We start from the raw sequence: 19263 nt of genomic DNA on the forward strand, positions 1-19263 counted from the left end.
CATTAAAATTCCCTTAGATCTCTATACATCTTCGTACTCCCTAGATGCATAGTGTAGAGTGAAAGATGTGCCTCCTCTAGAATGACCCGCTTAATCTTGGTGTCATTCGGTACGCAAACCCTGTTATGGAATCTCAATATCCCATCACCTAAGATATTGAAATTCGGTTTTAAGCCATTTTGAACCCTTTCCATAACCTCTATTAGCTCTGCGTCTTCCTTCTAAGCAGCTTTGATTCTTTCTTGCAAAGCTAGCTGAACAACTAAATTGGCAATGAACGCTTGTGGATCCTAGTCCACCAACTCCACTCTCAACCTCTTTAGATCCATCATGACCTGATGCTGCATAACAACTGCTGAAACCTACGCATCTACTATCTTCCGACTCAAAGCGTCAGCTAACACGTTAGCTTTTCCTAGGTGGTAACAAATGGTGTAGTCGTAGTCTTTAATCAGTTCAAGCCATTTGGGTTGTCTCATGTTCAACTCCTTCTAGGTGAAGAAGTATTTTAGGCTTTTGTGATCTATAAAGATCTCGCACTTTTCACCGTATAGGTACCAAATCTTTAGTGCAAATACAACAACTGCCAGTTCTAAATCATGCGGACGGTAATTCTTCTCGTACTCTTCAGTTAATGAGAAACATAAGTAATAACCTTACCTGGTTGCATTAAGACACACGCAAGTCCCTTCTGGGATGCATCACTGTAAATCATATAATCATCGACCCCTAACGGAATGGTTAGTATTGGAGCAGTAACTAAATGCTACTTCGGCTCGTAAAAACTCTGATCACATTCCTTAGTCCACTCAAATCTGCTATTCTTCCTCATAAGCTGCGTCAGAGAATCTGACAGTTTAGAAAAGCCCTTAATGAATGGATGATAATACTCGGCCAAACCAAAGAAACTCTGAACTTCATGCATGTTCCTCGACCTCGCTCGGTCAATTACCACCACTACCTTGCTGGGGCCCACTAATACTCCTTCTTTGGACACTACATGCCCTAGAAATGCAACATGTCCTAGCTAGAACTCGCATTTCTTCAATTTAGAAAACAACCTCTTCTCCTTGAGTACTTAAAGTACCAGCCTCAAATGCATCTCATGCTCTGCAGGGCTTTTATAATAGACTAGGATATCATCTATGAATACCACGACAAACTGGTCTAAATATTCTTGAAACACCCTGTTCATCAGACCCATAAATGTTGTAGGTGCACTTGTTAAGCCGAATGGCATAACCAAGAATTTGTAATGGACATACTGATTACGCGCCGAAACTGCGTAATTGGATGTTTAACCTGGGCTTTACGGTTTATATTTTTAATTAAATATCCAAAATTGTCCAATATTTTAATAAAGTGCCAAAATCATCATTATTGAACTTTATTGCACTATTTATGAAGTTTTGGTATTCTTTTGTTGCAGGAAAATTCCCGGGAACCAAAACCGACACCTGTTCGTATTTCATGCATAACTTTTCCATCTGAGCTCTGATCGAGACAATTTAAATTTCTAGAGAAAGAGGAAAGGATTATCTACAACTTTTGTGTTTTTAGTTTTATGAGATACAGGCTCCAAAAGAGTCAGATTTGAGATGAACAGAGAATGAAAAAAATGAAAAAATATAGCAATTCGGGTCAACTCCAATTGGCTCAAGTTGCCGGGTCGGGTCTCCTATCCGGGTCTAGGGCTTTCCCCCCTATCCTATTTAACCCTTATCTTCCTCTTCCTGCGTAGGCAACCCCCAAGGCTCCCCATTCTCCTCTTCTCCTTCTTCTTCTCCTTCTTCTTCTTCTTCTTCTTCTTCTTCTTCATCTTTAGTTTTTTTTTTTTTTTTTTTGTTCTTTTAAATTCTGCTTTGCTCTCTTTCTCTTTTCTCTATTCTCTGTTCTCCTTCCCTTTATCCCTCTCTCTCTCTCACTCAAACCTCTTTTGCCCATTGTTGCCGCAGCATAAAAAGCTCCTGCTGCACTTTGTTGCTCTCTCCGGCGGCCACCAACAGCACCAGCAGATCTGTAAGCCACTCTCCTGCTGTTCCTTGCTCCATGCCATAGCCATGAACCAACCCACACACAGCCGTAGCTGCTGCCACGGCTCCGTGGATTTGTTTCTCTCTCTCTCTCTTTTCCTTTCTTTCTTTCTTTTATTTACTTTTCTTTGAATCTTGGAATATTGAAGAAAGTTTAGTTTTTTTTTTAATGTTATTGGAGTTTTCTTTCTTTTTGTTTAAGTTGAGTTATGTTGGGTATTTCATTATTTTTAAATTAATCTCTTTGTTTATCTAATTGATAGTTATTTTAATTTAGCATTCTTAATTAAATTCAGATATTTTTTTTTTGTCGAAATTCTATTTAGTTAGGGTCTATGATTAGAAAAGGTTGTGTTTTTATTGTGTTCCGTTATTGTGTATGTTTTTTAAATTTCCGTTGAATTCATGTTTGCATTTAAATTGTGAGTCTTGATTTGATCTCTTAATTGTGTTAAAGGTTCGATTTTTAGTAGGTTCGGTTTTTTTTAGTATGTGTCTAGTTTAGTTTCCATTGTGTGTTTTTAATTCCATGTTCTAGGTTGCCATTTTTAATTAACGCGTGTCCCAGTGTTTCCTTAAGTAGACTAGGGTTTTCATTATTGTTATTTTAATTCCATGTTTAAAGTTTCCATTTTTAGTTAGTATGATCTAGTGTTTCCTTAAGTAGACTAAGGTTTTCATTATTGTTATTTAATTTCGTGCGTGATAGTTTTAGGACTTTAATTTGTGTTTTCATTTAAGTCTCCATAATCTTGAAAACCCGAATCTGAACTGAGTTCAGTACCTTTTTAATTTCAATTGGAAGAAAGTAAAATTTGAGATTAAAACGCATTCCCTGAGGAGACGATCTAGCCCTTGGGCTTAATATTACACGATAGAACTCCTATACTTGGGATAGCTTTTGAGCTGCTCATTTTTCGAGTGAGTCACATACTGGGTTCGGAAAGCTATCTTCGGCACGTCCTCCACTTTCACCTTCAATTGGTGATACCCAGATTGCAAATTGATCTTGGAGAAGATCTATGTGCCCTGTAGTTGGTCAAACAGATCATCAATTCTGGGTAGTGGGTATCTATTCTTTATTGTCACCTTATTAATCTCTCTGTAGTCAATGCACATCCTTATCTACCCATTCTTCTTCTTTACAAAGAGTGTCGGTGCTCCCCAGGGTTAAACACTCGGTTGGATGTATCCCTTATCTAATAACTCCTATAGCTGTTCCTTTAATTCTCTTAGTTCTGCTGGAACCATACGATATGAAGCTTTTGATATTGGTGTCATGCCTAAAGTCAACTCTATAGCGAAATCCACCTCACGATCTGGAGGCAATCCTAGAAAGTCTTTCGGAAATACATTTGGGAACTCACTTACTAAGGAATCTCCTCCAACTTAAGTTCTTCCCTCGGCGCGTCTTTCACAAACGCCAGGTACCCCTGGCATCCCCCCAGAAGTAACCTCCTAACTAGAATAGCTAAGAGGATCCATGGTGCAGAACGCACACACGACCTTAAGAACTAGAATTCCTGCTTCTCGGGAGGCCTGAATACTACCTCCCTCCTATGGCAATTGAAACTGGCATAATTGGATGATAGCCAATCCATACCCAGAATGATGTTGAAGCCATGCATATCGAATACAATAAGGCTAATTGTAATACTCTACCCTGAATCTCCACTAAGAAATCTCGAGTCACCCTATTATAGACAACTACTGACCTTGATGGTGTAACCACTACTAAATCATTATCTAACTACTGCACATCTAAGCCACATAGTTTGATGAATCCTTAGGAAATAAAGGAATGTGTCACTCCTGAATCAAATAATATGACAGCTTTATTCAAAAGCATATAAATAATACTTGTGACTACATCTCCAGCGTTCTCTGCGTCGCCTAGAGTTAGGAAATACACCTTTGCCTAGGATATACTCCTCTGATAACCACCACGTGGCACCTGAGGACCTCCTCTATAAATTAGGTGTTCTTGGTGTCAAAATAAATTTAAGAGAAAATTATACAACTTTAATATTGACCATTTTTTAAAATAATGAGCTTTTGATAGATAAAAATTCACCTCAATGCGGCTGTATAAAAATTGACAGCATTTGGGAAAACGTTTTTTTGGTGTTTTTCATTCCAAAAATGATTTTAACCTTTTTAAAATAATTTTTTACTTTATAAAAATATTTTTCAGATATTTTAAAAGGTATCTAGGTCTAAGAAATTAACCTAAGAGTTTCAAAATATTTCAAACGATATTTTAAACATTAAAGCACTTACATGAGACTTCTAAGATATTAACATTCTAAGTTCTTAAGTCTTTATGCTTTGTCCTTGGATTGAATCCATCTTTTCTTTAAGCTTCCATATTCTTTGAGCTTTCTCACTTTGCCTTTCTTTGACTCTCTGGACTTTAATATGCCTTGAATTTCAACAACTCATTCATGTCCTCATATTTTTCAATGTCTCATATATCATCTTTAAATCCATGCTTTGACTCATTTAAGTTTCATTTGATCCTTGTGAGTACTTTGACCTTACTTTCTCATATATGAGCCCTAAGATAACATTAATCACACAAATACGTTAAATTTCACTTGTTTGTTAGTATTAAAACAAGATAACAAGATTTTAAGCCTTGTAAGGCCAACAATCTCCCCCTTTTAATTTTGACAAACAAAGAGCAAAAATTTGAGTATGCCTTAAAAAGGCTCCCCCTTTCAATAAGCATCATATTGAAAAACTTAACAATATCATGATCAATTTGAAAAACTCTTTTACTATCATGCTCATATATCAAATTCACATTATTCAATATTAATATCAATCAACATCAAGTACTTCTCCTCCTTTATATATATCATTTCAATAAGCTTCCAATTTTTAATATCATGCTCAATTTTTGTTGCCTAAAACTTCTCCCCCTTTTGACATCGATCAAAAAGGGTAAGACTTTAAATACTATGGCTATGAGCAACAATAAAAAATATAGTTCTTTAAACTTCAACATGCATAATAATTCATGATACCAATTATTTATTCCATGATTCCAATTTAATATTTAGGGAAGAAACATAATACAAGCAATAAGTCATAAAACTCCCCCTGAATTTAATACATTCAAATTCAATACCAATTATGCTTTTAAGTTTATTATCCATGCTTCATATATTGATTCATATCTTGTATGTTCTCATGAACACACTCATCAAATACCAATATCATGTTAACATCATTATCATAACATGCTCATGAGTTCAATTATGCTTATCATTCTTAAATATCAATTTGTGATACCAATTGAGCCCTTTAAATTGTGATACCAATTAAAATTTTTAAAATGTGATACCAAAAATACTTTATAGATACCAAAGCAAATATCACACTATGCATAGTTCATGGATAAATATCATTCATAGCTCATGGATACTAATATAAAGAGCAGCACAAGACAAATTTATCCACTGGATTTAGCATGCATAGTCAAAAATTAATTTTATATCAAGATTCATGCTTATGCTCAATAATCTCATACTCAAACTCCATACTTCTTATATCAAGATTTAGCTTAATAAACATGCTCAAGTTTGCAATATAATGAGTCATACATTATTAATATGAGTCAAGTCATGATCATACATGTAGTATATATAGCAAATTAGCACAACGTATATTTCATTTTCATTTTCTTTGCCATATTGCTCACATTGTCTTCAAGTATCTCTCATTCTTAAAATGTTTCTTATCAAAACATTCATGTAATATGCTTGATTTTTGCTTTCATATGAATTTTCTATCCAAATTTTAAAACTCTCTATTTTAAGCTTGTATGAATCATTTTTTGATTTTGGCCAACAATGTTATTTAATTTTTATGTGTTTTAATAAACACTTTGAGATTTTCAAGGCTTTTTATCTAGGTACCCATACCTTTGTGGGTCCGGTAGGTTTCACAAGGGATGTTTCTTTTACTCTTCATATATGTTTAGTCTTCACACCCTTTCTTTTAAATGGACAGTCAAACTTTATATGTCCCTTTTTCTTACATTGATAGCATATGATGTTAGTGTAGGCATTAGAGGATGTGCTAGCATAATCTTTGGATTCTTTTGAAAAAAAACCCATATAAAGATTCTTTTTCTTTATATTTTCAATTCCATTAAAACCAATGCCTTCTTTATTTAAAGTCATCCTTTGTGAACCTATCATTTTGTCAAAGTTTGCTTTTCCTTTCTTAAAGTTATAGATGGTCTTTTCTTTATCTTTAATTTTACTTTTGAGATCATTTATCTCTATGTCTTTCTTGCCATCAATTTTCTTTAGTGATTTCTCTAATTCTAGAGATGATTTTCTTACTTTTCCCTCTAATTCAGAAATATATATATCTTTCTTATATTCTATAGAGGATAGAGATCGTAGGTCTTCTATCATTTTTTCATTCTTGCCTTCTAATTCTTTAATTTTTAAATCTTTTTTTCTTTTTCAGAAAGATTTTTGGATTCTAACTCTTTTATCATAGCTTCATTCTTACTTTCTATTTTCTTGATTCTTGAATCCTTTTCTCTTTCAGTAATTCTACGAGATTCTAATTCTTTCATTATACCTTCATTCTTATTTTTCAATGAAGTATTTTGTTTAGTTACTTTAATTAACATCTTATGCACCTTGAATAAGTCATTTTGAAGTTCTTTGTTTTGAAGTTCTTCAAAAGATGGTATGCTTTCATCATTGGATTCATCACTACAAGAATTATTTGAAGATTTAGAGAAGGAGCTTTCCTAATCGTCCCAAGCCATAAAGCACGTATAAGCAACCTCTTGGTCACTTGATTCAATTTCAGAACTACTTGTACTCATCATGTCCCAAGTAGTGGCTTTCATGGTCTATTTCTTTTTCTTTTTAGACTCTTTCTTTAAAGTACTTACATAAAGACTTCTAAGACTTTTAACATTCTATATTTCTTAAGTCTTCATACTTTGTCTTTCTTTGAGCTCTGTCTCTTTACCTTTCTTTTGCTCTTTTGACATCTAACTTTTCTTTGGTTTATCATCCATGTCCTCATTTTCTTCAAACTTTAAAATATCATCTTTAAATCCATGCTTTGACTCTTTTAAGCTTCATTTGATCCTTGTGAGCACTTTGACCTTACTTTCTCATATATGAGCACTGAGATAACATTACTCACACAAATACATTAAATTTCACTTGTTTGTTAGCATCAAAACAAGATAACAAGATTTTAAGCCTTGTAAGGCCAACAATGTATATGTATATAGAATTCAACCCATCTTTGAAACATCATAACTAAGCCATCTACTACCCCCATGGCAAGGGTTATGCAATAATAAAGCTCTGATCTAGCCCTGTTTGTGCAAGCATTGTCAGACGTCATGTTCCCTCCAATCCGATTTGACCATCACCAACCTGGCTCTTAAGTCGACCAGTGGCCCTTCATACCAAATTGACTATATTGATACCCACACCAAAAAAAATTGTCGTGTGGTTGTACTGTACCTTATATTCTGGCAATGGTACCGCGCCTCTAAATAACAAGCTTTTCAAAGCCCTCTGATAACAATAATAATAATAATAATAACAAGAAGAAGAAGAAGAAGAAGAAGAAGAAGAAGCTTTTTAAGGCTTTCATAGTAACAAGCTATCTAAGGCAGTTCCAACATCATATATACAATTTATAATAAAAGCATATTAACCTGTTTTCATTTCATAAATCATCTATGCAATTCTAGTATCTTTCACTATCTCATTCATTCATTTTTTTCTTTCATACATTCATTCTTTCTATGGTATAAACCGGCACACATCCTCTCGATTTAACCCTTACATACATAGTGCTCGGTATCAAACTAGCATCTCTTTTGTGTATTTTCTAATAATCATTTAGAACTCCAGTTCCCATATTTCATAAACATGCTTCTCATTTCAATATACTTCCATTTCATATCATATGCCACACCTATTTGGTAAAAATATACAATACATAGTAACTTGTTCATAAAATGTCATTTAAATGGAAAACAAGGGTTTCTAGCATCTTCTACGTTAAGTTTAAAGCAATAAAAAGAAGTTTTGAGAAATTTGGAGATCATATGCCAAAACCCTAGTTTTTATCAAAACCATAAAACTGACCATTTTACTCGGTAGAATTTTCCAAATGAACAATCATAACATACATATAAATATAAGCTACAGTTCTACTGATTTAGTTTTCTAAAATAACTTATGTAAACAAATCCTCATACCTTTTTACGTAAAAACGAACCCAGGAGGCTCAAAATGGTAACAACCTAAAACTTTAATTTGATGAAAACACGTGTACTTGCTAGACCAACAGTGAGAGAGACAACCGGGACCCAAAACAAAGTTCGGAAAGGCTTTGTAGTGAAAAAGTTCTGAAACCCTAGGAGAGAGGAGAGAGTTTTGGATTTCTCAAAAAAAAAAAAAATGAGCTTCAGCCTATTTATAAGTGAGCAGACCCAGAGGAAAATTGGCGACGGTTTCCCCTAACACCACAAAATTGTCATCGATTTTGTGGTTCACCAGCCTTATTGACCTAAAATCGGCAACGATTTTCTACTGCTTAGAAAACCATCTACGGTTTTTGCCCAAACATGTCTAATTCCTTCTTTTTTCTCTTATTTTCCTTTATTTCTCTCTTCTATATTCTTTTTCTTTTATTTTTCAGGTTCAGGTTCCTACACCATTGGTAGGACTATAGCATAAGGTTTTAATAGGTCTGTTTTGTCTATTGGGAATGGTAGAGTTCCAACTCCTTGTGCTAGTACACTTTGTGTGTATTGAATAGGACCATCTTGAGGTAATTATTTTTATACTGACTATATAAAACAATTAATACCTCAAGATTATTATGAGTTCTTATACTTTTAATCCTGATATGATTATTGGACACGTGCATATAGTGTTTATTACTTTGATTCATAGAAGAATGAGATTCTTTATGAGTTAATAAACTCAGTGAGTTGGGTGATGACATTATGTGTATGGTGAACATTAATTATTAATGAAATCCATGTCCCAGTATCGGGATTGATGATACCCCATTAAGGAAGTTTATAAGTTTTGATTGTATCAAACCCTACAGATGGATTTTGAATCCGATACATCAAATAAGTTAAGTGGAGGGTCTTAGGGAATTAATGTGTCAATTAATTAAATTTTCAATAAATTTAATTCAATAGATGGGTATCTATAAACTTTACGTGGGGAGATAAATAAGCATTTAGTAATATGAGCTCAAAATTTAATTTTGAATATGACAAGGAGTGCAATTATGATTCTTTAGTGGTATGAATTATAATTAACGCAATTAAGGATGAATCCGGGTCAGATTAGGGATTCTTAATTATGTGGGAAGCCCTAGTCATATTTCCCAGAGGTCCCTGTTGTAGCCTATATATATGCGCTCCATTCAGTATCTTAAAAAAAAGACGAACGATCTCTCACAAAGGCAGACGGTTTCGTGAGATAAGAAAACCCTAGCAGCTGCTTATGAGCCCACTCTCTTAGGAGCAATGCGTGTTCAAGGAATACAGTAGAAGATTCATGGTCGTCTTCAAGAGCACGTTTGAGTACTTGTAGATTTGGGATCAAACCAAACAGATCTGACAAGTATAATCCTAATCACGTAATTAGGGATTGCATGATCTTTTTTTTTTTTTTTTGTTATCTGTATGCACTATAGCCAGATCTTAGGGCTATTTTGTAAGTCCCTTCAATCAATATTAGAGCCTCAATTGATACTATATACGGATAATAATGCCATGTTCTTCGAAAATCGATTCAATGCATGCTTAGGGTAGAACGTGTGTATGTATTAATCTCTGTTTTGTAGCGTTCTGTATGAGAATTATGGTCACACGAACATATGTTTTGTGATTGCGATTGTTTATTACAAGATTCGTATCATGTGAACTCTGGTTATGGAGGCATAGGATTTTGCAATCAGATGAAGCTTCATCACACGAATGTATGTTTTGTGAGTGCGATTGTTTATTACAAGATTTGTAGCATGTGAACTCCGGTTATAGAGGCATAGGATTTTGTAATTTGAAACAGTTTCATCACACAAATCTTCATCCGAGAAGTAGACACATTTGCGACATGTGCATAACAGCGGCGAAAAATAGGAAAAACCCTAGAAAAGTGATGCAGTTTTTCAATCCTTTTTGAATTTGAATTTGAATTTAAATTTACCTGGACCCTTGCGACCTAACTGAGTAGGTTCAACCCCGCCAAGGGCACTACCCGAGGCTCTACCAAACCCCGACACTGCGTAATGGCAAACAAGGATTCACGGTGTTATGATGCAAGCTGCTTGACCATAATAGCCGAATATTTATTATCTCATATTTCTTGTTTATATATGCTTGCTTGGCATGTTTTTTGTTCTTGCATTATGTCATTAGCATGTAAAATTTAAAATTTCAATGTTGGTTTATGCATGTGCAACTAGAGAATAAAATTAATTCCCAAGTTATAATATAATTTTTTCATAAAAATATTAAGGGAATTTAGAATTTTATTTGTTATGTGTAGTTTAGTTACCAATATTGGAATATTAAATTTATTTAGATATTAAACACTTGTTTGTATCCCTCATGAATTAAATAACTAAGTGGGTGAGGGAATTTATTACATATAAATCCCATGGTCTCCATTACTAGTTTATAGGTGAAGTAATTAATTTTATATTATGATATTAGTATCTTTCTCCCCATCGGATGGAATTAATTACAAACTCACCAAGTATAAACTCTAGTAATTGTTTGTATTGGGTCACCTCTCCATCTGGGTATTCATTACGGGACAATAGGTCTAGTATTATGTGATGGTATACACTTAGCTATGAATAATAGTATTCTCACCATCTGAGTCACTGCTATTTTTTATAGGACCAAATCTAAGTTAGAAGTTTAATTTTACTTGGCATAGTTACTTTCCTAGATAGTAAAATTAATAGGTCCTCACTTGTCTATACAAATGTTGAATAGTAAACAACCTCCCATTGAGGTATACTACTCACAGTGTGCTAGGTTGCTGATAGATTCTTTAAAAGAAAATATTGGTAGAGGGAACCAAATTCTTTGAATTGAATTAAAAGTTTATTATTTCTCAGCATATTTTGTTATAATATGTGATTCTCAGGATTAAAATGGCTTTCAATCCCCTGGCTGTTATTCTCAAAGAAAACAAACTAGTTGGACCTAATTATATTGACTAGAAAAGCAACTTGATATTGTACTGAATGTAGAAGAGTATAAGTAAAAGTTCGTAGAGGTATGTCCATAGAAACCTGGTGAAGAGGCAACCAATGAAGAAACCCAAACTTACCGAGAGTGGATTAAGACTGATGAGATGGTGCGGTGTTACATTTTGGCATCTATGTTGAATGTTCTGCAACATCAACATCAGTCTATGCCATTTGCCTATGATATAATGCAGAACCTCAAAGAAATGTTTGGGGATCAAAATTGTGCTGCTAGGCAGACTGCTATAAAGGAACTTATGAATACTACTATGGTAGAAGGGACCCTAGTAAGGGATCATGTTCTGAAGATGATTGGTCTTCTCAATGAGTTATAAATCCTTAGAGCTAAAATCGATGGGGAAACCCAAGTCGATATCGTTCTCCAGTCGTTGTCTGACTCTTTCAAGTAGTTTTTCCTAAACTACAACATGAAAAAGCTCTCTTACTCATTGGCAAAACTACTTAAAGAGCTTCAAGCAGTTGAGGGCCTCATCAAGAAGCCAACTATTGATCTTGTGATTGAGAAAGGTTCTTCTTCTATGCGGAAAGGCCAAAAGAAGTAGAAAAAGATTCAAAAACTAAAGGGAGCTCTTCTAGTAGTAGATGGGCTGCAAGATGGAGTGAAAAAGCCTAAGGGCAAGTGTTTTCGCTACAAGAAGCTAGGGCATTGGAAATCACAATGTCCAGTTTATCTTGCCAAATAGAACAACAAAGGTATATCTCATTCACTAGTAGTTGAAATGTGTTCAGTGGTGATATCTACCAGTACCTAGTGTGTAGATACGGGATCCACTAATCATATCTGTAATTCTTTGTAGGGGTTCCAGGAAACCCACCAGCTAAGTGATGGGGAGATTTACGTAATTTTGGGAGATGACACGAGAGTATGAGTAGTTTTAGCAGGAGATATTCACATTTCTTTTGGTAGAGATAGGATTTTAATATTGAAGGACTCCCCTTATGTACCTTTCATTGGACGAAATTTGATCTTAGTTTCCAAGTTAGTAGATCACGGATATTCCATTTATTTTAATAACTCAGTTTTTATTAAGTTAAATAAGCGTTTTATCTATTTTGGTACATTGGTGGATGGCCTTTATATTATTAATCATGTTTCTCCTACAATGCAACTAAATGAATTGAATAACACTAATAAACTACCATGTAAGAGAAAGAAACCTTCTGAATTGAACCAAACTTATCTTTGGCACTTACGCCTAGGTCATCTTAATCTGAGATGGATTTCAAGGCTGGTTTAGAATGGACCATTAAGTTCATTAGAAGTGGAGGCACTACCAGTCTGTGAATCCTGCTTAGAAGGTAAGATGACCAAACGGCCATTTTCAGCCAAGGGCTATAGAGCAAAAGAGGCATTAGAACTAGTTCACTTTGATTTGTGTGGCCCCACGAATATCCAGGTTAGAGGTGGCTTTGAGTATTTCATTGGTTTCATTGATGATTAATCAAGGTATGGGTATATTTATTTGATGAGCCGTAAGTCTGAATGTTTTCAAAAATTCAAGGTATTTGAGGCAGAAACGGAGAAGCGTCAAGGTAAATGTATCAAGACACTACGATCTGATCATGATGCCAAGTACCTCTTAGGAGAATTTGTGGATTACTTATCAGAGGATGGAATTGAATCCCAGTTGTGTGCACCTAGGATACCAAAATAGAATGGTGTAGCAGAATGATGGAATATGACTCTTATGGACATGGTCAGATCTATAATGAGTTATTTAGATTTGCCTAATTTGTTTTGGAGGCACACACTAGAAACAGAAGCCTATATTCTGAACTTGGTCCCATCGTACCTACTACACCCACAAAATTGTGGACTGGGCGCAAACTAGTTCGCGACATGTTCGAATATGGGGTAGTCCAAGACACATGCTAAAAAGGAAACAGATAAGTTAATTGGATTCAAGGATAGATGTCTATTTATTTGTTGGCTACCCTAAAGGTACGAAAGGTGGTTTATTTTATTTTCATAAGGATCAGAAGGTCATTGTTAGCACCAATGCTCGATTCTTAGAAGAGGACTATGTAATGAACCACAAAACCAAAAGTAAGATTTTTCTAGAATAGTTGAGAGGAGATATACCAGCTATACCAACATTGTAAGAAGAACCACCACAAGACAAAGTTATTGACATCTCATTGCCTCGTCGTAGTGGGAGGAATGTTGTAACTCGAGTCGAGTCTAACCCATCACGTGCAGCTACCATCAATATGTCGGTTGTATGACTAGGGCAGAATGATGGTGCACAAGGATTATGATCAACACAGCAAAACGTGCCTCATCATAATGGGAGGGTTGTAAACCAACCTAATCAGTATATGTTCTTGGTAGAGTCTTATGACAGGATCCCTGATGAACTTGATACCGAACCGGACAACTACTATGAAACACTTCAAGATAAAGATGCAGAACTTTGGCAAAAGGCTATGAAATTAAAGATGGAGTCCATATACTCTAATCAAGTCCGGGATCTTGTAGAGCCACCCAAAGGGATAAAACCCATCGGATGCAAGTGGATATATAAGAAGAAGAGAGGAGCAGATGGGAGGGTGGAAACCTTCAAGGTTAGGCTTATTGCGAAAAGGTCTACTCAAAAAGAGAGAATTGACTATGAGAAAACTTTCTTCGATAGCCATGCTAAAGCCTATCTGGATTCTCTTATCCATTGCAGCTCATTTCGATTATGAAATTTGGAAAATGGATGTTAAGATAGCCTTCCTCAATAAAAGTCTTGATGAATGCTTCTATATGGTACAACCAGATGGTTTTACAGTAGTAGGCCAATAGCACATCTTATGCAAGCTTAAAAAGTCCATTTATAGAGTTAAGCAAGCATCTAGGTCTTGGAACATCCATTTTGATCAAGCCATTAAATCTTATGGTTTTGATCAATGCTCTGATGAGTCATGTGTATACAAAAAGTATGATGGAAACGTGGTGGTATTCTTGGTACTATATGTGGATGATATCTTACTCATCAAAAATGATGTGGGGGTATTATCTTTGGTTAAGGTATGGTTATCCAGATAGTTCAACATGAAGGACTTGGAAGAAGCCGGTCACATTCTTGGGATCAAGCTTTTGCGAGATCACAAGCAAAGGATGTTGAGCTTATCACAAGCTACTTATGTCAATATGATTCTTGCCCATTTTAGCATGCAAGATTTCGAGAAAGGGTTACTCCTTTTCAAGCATGGAATCTATCAATCCAAGGATCACTATCCTAAAACACCGATTGAGGTAGAGAACATGAAGGTAGTTACTTATGCATCAGCAGTAGGAAGCCTCATGTGTGCTATGCTTTACATTAGACCTGACAGCTGTTTTACCGTAGGCATGGTCAGCAGATATCAGTCCAACCCAGGGTGGGAACACCGGACTGCGATAAAACATATAATCAAGTACCTAAGGGATTATATATTGGTTTATCAGGCAGATAGTCTAGTAACCACTGGGTACATAGGCTCAGATTTTTAGTTAGATAAGGATTTTATAATATCAACCTTGGGAAATGTGTTTACCCTATGAGGTGGAGCCATTAGTTGGAGGAGTATCAAGCAATCATGTGTTGCTGATTCCAATATGGAGGTCGAATATGTGGCAACCTTTGAGGTAGCCAAGGAGGTCGTTTGGCTCAAGAACTTTCTATTAGATCTAGGAGTGGTCCCTTCGGTACAATCACCTATTACACTTTACTGTGATAATAGCGGGGTGGTTGCTAACTCAAAGGAACCCAAGACCCACAAGAGGGCAAAACACATCTAGCATAAATGTAATGCCCCAACCCGCCACGTAGGGCCCGAGGTGCTACTTTAGTGACGTTTGTATACCTGATACCATGTTCATCATATAATAGCAGTAGAAATAAATGATACATTCTCCCAAACTACCTTACCAGAGTTCTAAACTACCTTTATAAACAAATGTCTCTAAATATCCATATTACAAACCATATTACAATACAAAACCCAATTCAGTCCATACGACCATATTACACATCCAAGGACTTTAAACATAACTTAAATACATTAGAGTTCTTACAAACACTCACAAAACTAAACTGACTAACACCCCACCCCGGAGTTCACTAAGCACGATCTTGAGATGGTCCTGAAAAGATGATTTGTATATTAAGGTGAGACACTTCTCATTAAGGCAGATTAAGTCAATATCAGTGTGTGACCAACGTGAGTTTTAATGTATACAATATATCATTAGTTGTTAATTAACCACAGTTGTAAAATCATTTTTCGACCATACTCACACACACACACACACACACAATTATTTATCAAAGGAAGTTCCCAAGGATAGGGAAGAATACACACCCATACATGTAACTCCTCTCTGCTCTAATACGTTATGAAACCTGGTATGGCTACAACTGATACTTATAAGGGTACTTGCCCTTTTCAGCAAGCTCTTGGGCGGAGAATTTACTTCGTTATAAACATTCATGCATTTTAATTCATATACAAATACTCACACATTTTGTTTGATTGTTTACTTGAATTGTGTGGTTGTGGATTGAAGTCTTTAAAAAATTAAAAGAGGTTAAGAATTCATTTAAGGAAGTAAAAGGAAATTTTTAAAACCCAATTCACCCCTCTCTTGGGACTAAACCTTTGTTTTCAATTGGTATCAGAGCCAGGTTATAACAAATCCTAACAAGTAGTTATATAAAGATCTATATGGCACACATAGGAGTAGCTCCCTTCGGAGAGGGTCAATCCTCAACCCAACCACCCATCTTTTGTGGTTTGAACTATACTTTTTGGAAATAACATATGAGAATTTACCTTCAAACCATAGATTGGAAAGCTTGAGAGGTTGTCACAAATGGTGATCTAATTCCTACCAAATTAGTAGATGGAAAACAAATCCCCAAGGAAAAGAAGGACATGACTAAAAGAGATCATAAAATGTTGCAAATAAACTCTAGTGCTATGAATGTATTGTATTGTGCCCTTGATATGAATGAATTTAATAGAGTAATGGCTTGCCAATCAGCCAAGGAAATATGGGATAAACTTGAGGTAACCTATGAAGGCACTATTGATGTAAGGGGCAATCAAATTGATATGCTTACAAGTGAATATGAAGCCTTTAGGATAAACCCGGATGAAACCATTACAAACATGTATACTAGGTTCACCCATAATATAAACTCCCTCAATGCACTAGGAAAAACATATTCTACCTATGAGATGATAAGAAAAATTCTTAGAGGGCTGCCACCTATATGGGAACCTAAAGCCACTGCAATAACTAAAGGAAGAACCTTAAAAACACTTCCCTAGATGAACTTATAAGTTCTCTCCTTACATATGAAATGGCGATGAATGAAAGAAGTAGAAAAAACTAAAGCCCAAGAATCTATAGCCTTCAAAGCTTCAAAATAAAACCCTAGTAGTGAAGAAAAGATGGATGAAGATGAAGTAGCCTTCATATCTAAGAAGCTAGCGAAAATTCTAAGAAGGAAAAATAAATTCAAAAGAAAATCCAAATCTGAATCAAATGAAGAAGAAGAAGAAGAAGAAGAAGAAGAAGAAGAAATTAGCAAAAAGAAATCGAAGAATAAAACTCCTACATGTTATAATTGCAACAAAGCTAGACATATAAAACTGGAATGTCCACTACTTAAGAAAGATTCTAAAAAGAAAAAGAAAAAGACCATGAAAGCCACTACTTGGGACAACATGAGTACAAGTAATACGAAATGTGAATCAAGTGTTAAGTATTTTCAAAAATAAATATTTTTTAAAAAAGTTTCCTAAATAAACTACTTCTAAAAGTGTAAAACAAAAAAAATACGGTAGTACTCAAAGTGAAAAATTTTGTAATGTCAATTTTACCCTTCATCATATATTTTACATAAAATAGAAATTCTGAATGTGTTCCACGTCATATCCTTTCAGATTGTACCATTGGCTATTGAACTACATCCTATTCAAATTTCATCTTCTCTTCTTCCAACCTTTCATCTTCTTAAGGAAGTTGCGAAGGTGATTCCATGTATCTTCAATCCCAAAAAAAATTTCTATTCTAATAAGAATTTTCACCAAATCAAAATAAGAAGGTTAGTTCATTCAATCCCAATGATCAAATCTTTTAAGATCTCTTTATTGTTTCATACAAGATCGTACTCGAGTCAACCCAGAGAAGAATTCTTGATTGCGATTGTGGAATTCTCCTTGATTTCGTGGAGGAACAATTTTTTAGTAGCTCTCTATACTTTGGAAGTGCAAATTTGTAACATCAATGTAGACATGAAATATCAATTAATTGCAATGGAGAAGGAAACTGTTCAAAAAGGTTTGGCCTTATGAGTTGACATCAATGGTTATTAGGTGAGCAAACTATTAGAAGATTCAAATCAAAATGATATTTTAGATTTAATATTTATTATCTTACAAAAAAAATATTTTCAAGGTCTATTATATTTTCTAATTCATTGCTCATTGTTTGTTCATTTCCATTTTATTTTAGCTTTATTAGCTACAATTAAAGCTTTTGAGAACTGGTTTTATTTGCAATCAAAATAGTGCATACAAAAAAAGTTTTATCATTTACAATTTTAATGCATTTAATATCTTGAATTAGTAAGTCTAACCTATTCAATAAATTCATGCATAGTCCATGGTTACTAGGAGCTAGGGGTATAATCGGTATAGTTCGGTTCGATTATGGGCCAAATCAAAAATCGAACTAAACCATGCAGTTTTTGATCTTTCCGAACCGAAACCGAAAACCAAACCGACTATTTTTTTTCAATTTTTAATCATTTTTTTAATTATTTAATCATTTCCCCAATTATCCCATGAACCAATGATTTGGTTTTTTTTAATAAAAAAAAAAAAGTCCTTTGATTCGGTTTTCGATTTCTAACCAAATTGAACCTTAACCTAATACAAAGTCCAATACAACAATTTGGCCTTTATGGAGGGCCTTTGGGCTAGCGCAATAAAAGGGAAGGGGGGAACCTATATTTAAAGGTGAGGAAGAGACTTCAAATCTCTATCACATCCAATGTAGGACAAGAATAGATGGGGAGGCTAAGAGCATTGATAGTTTTTATACTCTTACTCTCCCACATTGAAAATTTGTAAGGAGGGGGTGGGGGGAGTCTCTCCAAGTTTATACAAACAAAATATTTCTATTTTTTTTTAATTTTAGATTTCTATTTTGATAAATAAAACTAAAAAAAAAAAGTTTAAAATGTGAATATGCATTTATTTTATTCAAAATTGAATTTACTAGAAAATTATTAGTTGAAGAATTTATATATATATATATATATATATATATCAATTTTAGTTAAATATTATATTGTATGGCAATATTAATATATATAAGATATTTTGGTTTTTCGATTTGGTCTTGGGTTGGAAATCGAAACCAAATCAAAAACTAAAATTTTCAATTTTCAAGAACCGAAACCAAAATTGAAAATCGAAAGACCAACCGAAACTTATTTCAGTTCAGTTTTGGGTTAGTTTTCGATTTTTCGATAAATTTTGTACACCGCTACTAGGAGCATTAGATTGACCAGACACAATATAAATTGACCAAATATAATAAACAATTTTAATCAATTAAGTTTATTGTTTATGCGAATGCCTATGAATAAATTTACTATTGATTTTTTTTTTTTTACACACTCCTACATGTGTGTTGTTGATCCTATGAGTCATTCCTAGTTTTGATAATGACAAATACTCTGGTATTTAATGTCTATCAAGTTTCTGTGCAGATTCATAATAACAAGATCATTTGATGGTATGTGAAGACTTGAAGACTGAAGACCATGAAGACTATTTTCATGTTGTAATTCATTTCACTATTATTGGGTCTATAATATTTAAGTAGGAAAGGTCTGTAATAATCATTGCATGGCATGCATGTAGGAATTATAAAGCTCAA

At 34.4% G+C, this 19263-nt stretch overlaps 1 protein-coding gene across 1 annotated transcript; it reads left to right on the plus strand.

The window, feature by feature from the left end:
* The first annotated feature begins 11425 nt into the window (after window positions 1–11425).
* On the plus strand, window positions 11426–11881 carry LOC131162584 (uncharacterized). Its single transcript, XM_058119198.1, has 2 exons — window positions 11426–11590; window positions 11729–11881. The coding sequence occupies exons 1-2, from the start codon at window positions 11426–11428 to the stop codon at window positions 11879–11881; spliced, it is 318 nt and encodes a 105-aa protein (XP_057975181.1).
* The last annotated feature ends 7382 nt before the right edge of the window (window positions 11882–19263 follow it).

The sequence above is a fragment of the Malania oleifera genome, chromosome 8 (genome assembly GCF_029873635.1).
Source record: "Malania oleifera isolate guangnan ecotype guangnan chromosome 8, ASM2987363v1, whole genome shotgun sequence".
Lineage (NCBI taxonomy): Eukaryota > Viridiplantae > Streptophyta > Magnoliopsida > Santalales > Ximeniaceae > Malania > Malania oleifera.